The sequence below is a fragment of the Sardina pilchardus genome, chromosome 23 (genome assembly GCF_963854185.1).
Source record: "Sardina pilchardus chromosome 23, fSarPil1.1, whole genome shotgun sequence".
Taxonomy (NCBI): Eukaryota; Metazoa; Chordata; class Actinopteri; order Clupeiformes; family Clupeidae; genus Sardina; species Sardina pilchardus.
The window spans coordinates 5,558,496-5,565,995 of NC_085016.1; the positions used below are offsets into that span (position 1 = coordinate 5,558,496).

At 52.0% G+C, this 7,500-nt stretch overlaps 1 protein-coding gene across 1 annotated transcript in view; it reads right to left on the reverse strand.

Annotated features, from left to right (window-relative positions):
• The window catches only part of si:ch211-246m6.5 (von Willebrand factor D and EGF domain-containing protein), a 70,179-nt gene that overhangs the window by 45,061 nt on the left and 17,618 nt on the right, over positions 1-7,500 (reverse strand). Inside the window, exons 9-11 of the mRNA XM_062528565.1 lie at positions 5,678-5,883; positions 3,933-4,843; positions 3,753-3,866 (exon numbers count right to left, since the gene is read on the reverse strand). Coding sequence (XP_062384549.1) covers positions 3,753-3,866; positions 3,933-4,843; positions 5,678-5,883 — 1,231 coding nt within the window. The remainder of the gene's footprint in view (positions 1-3,752; positions 3,867-3,932; positions 4,844-5,677; positions 5,884-7,500) is intronic.

Sequence of the window (7,500 nt, forward strand, 5' to 3'; positions counted from 1 at the left end):
GATCCTAAGATTCCTTGGCTGCTGCTCGTCGGCCGTGTCAGAATGCATTTCGGCGCCGTAGCGAAAACTGTTTTTTAACTTGATGCGGAGCTCAGTCGGACAGCGCGAGACAGAGAGGGGGTAAAACGATTATGTTCGGATAAAATATTTAAACCCACCCACGAGCTGGCACTGTGAAAACAAACCGCCGCTGACATCACAGGAGCGCGGCTGTGTATCCGCAGCATAACAATCACGTCTGGCCACCAGTCTGGCAGAACACACTCGCCCTCTTCCCACAAACAACAACAACTCGCAAATAATATAACATTTACATTTATTTACTTAATGCTCCCTTTCATGCGGGTCCAACCCACAGTCCGAGGAGGGTCGGCGGTAAAATCAATGGGCACTTCCACAGAGAAAATGACTGGCATCAGCGAGAGGCTGGATCCAGTATCTGGGACCAGCAGGGACGTCACACAAACAGTGTCATTATCGCCGTTAGCTGCAGAGTAGCGGCCTAGCGGGCTCCACTAATGATAGATGGGGAGAGAGGCAGGCACCTCGGAGGCAGGAAGAGGGCTATTTTCTCCTGTGGCGCAGGGCACTGGCCCCCCAACCCTTCGCCCCCCCCCCCCCCCCCCCCCCCCACACACACACACACACTCGTGGAGAGAATATCGGAAAAAATGCCCACCAGGGCAAAGGGGAGCGAGCGAGCACAGACATGCACACACACACACACACACACACACACACACACACACACACACACACACACACACACACAATCACACACACACGCACACGCACACACACACACACACAAACACACACACAGTAAATCTCTCATATTTGCTGTAGCAAACTACCTGGCAAAAAATTCAAATAGAAAGTCAGAGACTTGTATCAGGAATGAGCTAAATTACATACAAATCACACAGAAGCCCATATATGCTGCCTGCAAGACACTGCATACAGCCTGAGCACAAGCTAGCCGTCAGTCCCTTTAAGACTGTCCTCATCAGTGGATAAGTGGTAAGGACCTTTAAATAGATCTCTCTTTGTGCTCCTCTGTCCACCAGCGGATATGTGACTCACGTAAAGAGACCTTCTCTGTGGAGGAGCTACTGTATTGTGCTGGCAGGGAAGAGAATGTCCAGAGCTTGAGGATGTTATTTCTGAACCCTATTGAACATGGCATTGAATACAGTAAGGACGGCCTGAATTAGGAAGCGGTCACAAGTGCAAGTGTATGCAGACCTTGCATGTCTTCAGAGCATTGTCCTCACCCTCATCTACTAGTCCTCCAAGACCTCTGCGCTTTAGAGCAGTATCCACAGATGAATGGATGGATAGATCCATCTAATCCCTCACAAACTCTTTTTTACAGCTCTCTTCAATTTATCTCTCTCTCTCTCTCTCTCTCTGTCTCTCTTGCCCCCTCTCTATCCCCCCCTCTCCCCCCGTGGCTGGTGGGGCAATTAGGGTGGATTTATTCCCCTGCCCTTCACTCTCCCCTCCCGTATGTTGATCTCTCTCTACAGCGCCCATAAATCAGAGGTGGAGAGGAGACGGCCGGGGTGGAGTGGGGTGGAGTGTGGGGTTGGGTGGGGTCTTGCCCCGCAGGCGCCTCCGATAAACACACACACACACACACACACACACACACACACACACACACACACACTGCATGCCACCCCAATCCCCGTGTTAATCTGCACCATAATTTGTGTTAAACCCCCACCGCGCGCTGCACTGTCTGGCCCTCAGGGGAGTCCAGGCATCTCGGGCACCAGGAGTGCGATAGCGAGCAGCCTCCTCCTCCTCCTCATCCTCCTCCTCCTCCTCCTCCTCCACCTCCTCCACCACCTCCTCCTCCTCCACCTCCTCCTCCTCCTCCTCCACCTCCTCCTCCACCTCCTCCTCCTCCTCCTCCTCCTCCTCCTCCTCCTCCTCCTCCACCTCCTCCGCCGCCGCCGCTGCTGCTGTTGCTGCCGCGTGCCACACTGATTTCTGCGCTAATCGGCTATGCATTAATGCCCATTTGGCACACACCCAGCCCTCGCACCACACCCGCATAACAAACACAGACAGAGATGCAGAGAGAGAGAGAGAGAGAGAGAGAGGGAGAGAGAGAGAGAGAGGAAGAGAGAGAGAGAGGGAGGGAGGGAGAGAGAGGGAGAGAGAGAGGGAGGGAGAGAGAGAGAGAGGGAGAGAGAGAGGTAGGTAGGGAGGGAGGGAGGGAAGGAAGGAGGAGAGGAGAGGGGGAACAAGGCAGAGCTGGAGCTGCTTCGGCATCTCCGAGGTGCTAAAAGAGATCAGGCGCGCTTTATCAACCAGTCCGACAGTCCCCGGGGTACGCGCGGTGATTTTCCTCTCGTTTTGTGCGAACGCTATCTTGGCCGAGGGTTTCAAAATAGCACACGGCGCCAGTGAACAGAGGGAGGGGGTGAGAGAGAGAGGGGAGAGAAATGCACCATCTGTGCTGGTCCCCGTAGAGGTGAACTACTGAGACTTTGCACATAGTGTGTAAGCGCAAGAAATGAGCTGTGGGAGGGAAGATAAGACTTCTCTAAAATGAAAACACGATTAACACAACTTTGCAGACTATGAGGTAAGAAAGAGAGAGACAGAGAGAGAGAAAGAGAGAGAGAGAGAGAGAGAGAGAGAGAGAGAGAGAGAGATATACAAATAGGAGATAGAGTGACAGATAAGGCAGAAAGATAGAGAGAGTGAGTGAGAAACAGAGAGAGAGAGAGAGAGAGAGAGAGAGAGAGAGAGAGAGAGAGAGAGAGAGAGAGAGAGAGAGAGAGAAGAGAGAGAGAGAGAATTCTCCAACACACCGGACCAATCCAACTAGAGGACCAAACGCATCCGATTTGATCGATTGCCACCCAGTTGCACGGGCCTCTCCGACGACCATCTGTTAGAGGCAGCTGCACAGAGAGGCTCCTATCCAGACCAATATGACTTTAATTAAAACCCATTCTGGCGATCAGCAGGGTGAAAGTCCTGTCCCTAAAGCGCCATACACAGGCAATTAGATCAGATACCAGCTTCATTATCTCGAATGGGACACCGCGCGTGGTTCAAAGGCGATAAGTCATCAGTCGTCCGTTTCAGACCCAGCACAAATTATTTGACTTAATAGCTGAATATTTTAGCTCATGATGAGTGATTAAGCTGCTTTGGGGGATGATAGAAAAATGTATTACATCCCCTGAAAAAATTAAGAAATATATTTATTCGTTCGTATTCATTCATATCCATGGCCTGCTCTTAAACCTTACGCATTCACACCCTATCTGCTTCAACTTTATTCAGACGGAAAAAACACGTTCTGCTGCCAGGCGAATAGAACAACCTTACATGCTTTCCAAAGAGGGCTGAATGCAAAGTAACACATTCGCATTTCAGTCTGACTGAGATTTCAACTCCCCAATGAAACCATTCAAGCATAACTTTCATCTCTTTCTCTCTCTCTCTCTCTCTCCGACTCTTACTGTCTGTACTCCCTTCTCTTCAGTGTTTCCCATACATTGATTTATTTACACACACATACACACACACACACACACACACACACACACTACCACCACAATGAGACCACAATTAGAACTCAATCAGAATTCAATCCTGTGGGATCCACTGCTCCTCGTCCTGTGTGAGAACTGTACTCACCGATGGGTGCTTATTTACACACACACACACACACACACACACACACACACACACACACACACACACACACACAGAGTTGTACTCACCGATGGGTATGCTGCAGTCGTAGCGGCTGTGCCCAGGGTGGCATTGGCACCCTGACTCCGTGCACTGCCCGTTGCCGCTGCAGAGGTTCGGGCATCGCAGGGCAGTGACCACATCTCCGGGTGCGCCGCCCAGGGTGCCGTCGGTACCACCAACGCTGCCCGCTCCGCCACCGCCACCACCGCCACCGCCGCCGCCGAGCTGCAGGGCTCGCTGAGTCCGGTTCCGCAGCAGGCGCCGCTCGCACTCGTTCTCCAGGAAGGGCAGCAGCGCGTGCTCCCAGGCCAGGTCGTCCTTCAGCTGCAGGTCCTGGATGCACAGGTCCACGGCCTCGTCCAGCCGGCGGTCCAGCAGCCCGCGGCACGCCACGCCCACCGAGGAGTCGGCCAGCGCCGCCTGGCACAGCTCCAGCGCCTTGGCCGAGGTGAGCCCGCTGGGCGTGGGCCACACGGGCTCCGGCGCCGCCCGCTCCTCCGGCGACGCGTGGTCCTCCGGGAAGAAGTAGGCCAGGCTGTCCAGGTCCAGCTGGCTCAGGCTCGGGAACGCCAGGATGGGCTGGAACTCCGCGGAGTGGGCCGGGCCCTGGTGGTGCTGGTGGTGGTGGCGGCTAGCGCTCGGGGGGAAGTCGTAGAGGCTCTGCCTCTTTCCCCTACGATCGTTCGCCGTCGACCTTTGACCCGTCGAGCCGGGTGGCTGAGCCGAGTCTGTGTCGCCGGACGACAAACTGGCCGCAACAGGCCGCTCCTTCTCCTTCTGCGCCCGGGCGCCATCTTTGCCTGAGTTAGCGGCCGAGTCTGCTGACGTAGCGGACGCGTGCCGCTTGCGGACGCTCGGCCTGTGCCCGGCGTCGTCGTGACCGTGCACGTAGTCCGCCGTGGCGTCTCGGAACGGGAAGAGCGACGTGTAATCCACGCCGTCGCGGTCCTGACAGACGGACGACGGGACGTGGTTGAACAGGAAGTCGGCCGCGCTCGCCCCGCGGACCGACGACGCGGCGAAGCCCCTCTGACAGCGGCAGAAATTCCTCTCGCTCTCGCTCTCGCCCTCCAGCGCCGGCGGCACGCTGTCAAATAAGCTCTCCCCAGGTGCTATCCTATCGCAGGAGCAGAGAAGGGGAGAGAAAGCAGGAGATATAAATATGCCTGGGAAAATGAGCTATCACTTTAGCCTTTTGAGTTAAGCCCTGAGACAGAGTGTCTGAGGAGGATTTAGGATTTGATAAAGGTTAGCCATTCGATTAATTTCTTTTTTTTCTTTTATCCTCAAGATAAAAAGATGTCAAGGTTACTGATGAAAGAAACAAATCCCTCTTTTTTTTCCACTTAGAGATGGTGAAACATTCACGTCCATTTGAGAAGAAAGAAAGAGAAAAAAAACCCTCGCTGACAGAGGTGGACGTGTTATAATGAAGGACATGAACATTTAGCCAGGTGAAAGCATATGCCATTAACAGCTGAAACAATGTGCCGACACAGAGAGCCACCCTATTAATGTTTGATAGTAGGCTTCACCATTAGCCATGGAATCAGGGACAAGACTATAGCAAAAGCCAATAGTGACTCCCACCACACACACACACACACACACACACACACACACATATATAGACACACACACATACACACACACACACACACACACACACACACACACACACACACACACACACACACACACACACACACACACACACACACACACACACACACACACACACACACACACACACACTCACACACTACTCCAACACATTGCAGAAGAGAGCCGGTGTCAGCACCTCCAGGAACAAGACTACCAAAAGCCAATAGTGACTCCCACCACACACACACACACACACACTAACACACACACATACACACCCACACCCACACACACACACACACACACACGCACACACACGCACACACACAAGAGCCGGTGTCAGCACCTCCAGGTGTGGATGAACTGCTGGAGGTCTGCGCTCTTGCTGAGGGGGGTTCCGTCGGCGGCGTGCAGGTCGTTGTGGCTGTTCCGGTCGAAGGTTCCGCAGAGGCCGCGGGTGCCGTTGAGGTCCGACCCCGGCGCCCTGACCGCCAGGCTCATTCCCCAGTCACTCACGTCGGCGCGCACAAACGCCCCCGACGGAAACAGCACCTGGAGGAAGAGGAGGAGGAGGAGGAGGAGGAGGGGGAGGACGAGGAAGAGGAGGAGGAGGAGGAGGGGGAGAGGGGGAGGAAGAGGAGGAGGAAGATGAGGCACAAAGATGAGCTGGCTAAAAGGGACCAGCAAGGTCCTGCTCTGACTTCTACTGTAACTCTCTCTGTGGAGAGAAAAAGAAAAAAAAAACACTCTGAGAAGTGCTGAGACAGTGCAGCGCCTCTCTCTCTCTCTCTCTCTCCTAAAGATGAGATATTCACAGAAGGACGTTTTATATGGGGCTGAAATTAGATTCACTCTGCAAAGGTGTTTATCCCTGCACACACCATGGCCTTTCAGAAGGTATCACTTCCAAAGAGCTCCGAAATGGTCAGATGAGGTTATTCTTTTATTGCAGGCCATGAGTGAGTGTGGAAATATGCTTTTAGCCCTGTACGTAACTAGGTGAGAGAGAAGCGGAGGTCATTCTATCCGTTCCTCACCTTCTATCGGAGTGAAACGGCATCAACCACTCCCAGTGCGTGAGAACGAGCGGTCCATTACTGCTATGGAACACCTCGACCGGCCATTAAACACAACTCTCTGCTCGGCTGCATACTCTGTTATCAGTGCATGTTTTTTCCATTAGCAAGGCAACAACCTTTTAAAATCACAAATTTGTCTGGATTTATGAAAACGTCAGACTGCTCCTGTTTAGAATATATACTGAAGGCTACAACAGTTGGTTTTCACAGATGCAAAATTGACCTTCTGGACTTTTCTTGATTATATTTTTCTACTGTGATAAGCACCATTGGCATTCATAACTAGGTCCCCACTAAAACCCAGTGGAATCCTGTGGATTTGATTGGTGCTTCCTCCTAACAAACATGGCAGCCATGTGAACATGTTTTAAATAATTTAGCTGTCAAAACACACTACGCCTGAGGTAATTCATTTCCATGTTTTGATCCAATCTAATTCTGCTCGTGTCACCACACGTGAGCACAACTCTGGCAAGGCGAGAGATTCCTCTCCACACGGATGAAAACACTGCTTACTCCCCCATCGCATTCCACACTCAAAACACTTCACAGCACCACATGGTACAGACTACACATTACAGTGTACAGATTCTAGTATTTACTACATGACTACACGGTCGGTACTGTACATGAGCATGACAAGTATTGTGCAACTGTACAATACAAGTGTACGTGTTTTTGAACTTTTGCTAATGTAGGGAATTTAGAGAATTTTACTGCTCATCTTGAAGTGGCATTCGAGTTTGTTATGTACTGTAACTATCATCAAAGTTCCGGAATGTTCCATCCTCACAGGGGAGCTACACTAGACGCGTAACTGAAGCGTTCCGTTCGCAAAGCATTATGCTGCAGCAGTTAATAATCACTACAATCAACGTAAGTACTGTAGCTACACCAGACACGTCAGTGGCACGTACAGTACGTCCGAAAAAAACAGACCCATCTTCTAAAATGGATTTTACGCGTCGCGAATGGAACGCTTCAGTCACGCGCCTGGTGTAGCTCCTCTGTCACTGTCTAAATGGGATGATAGACATGCCAACGAAACTATCTCATTAATACGTAGTTTTGGAGTGTCCGTGAAATGCTG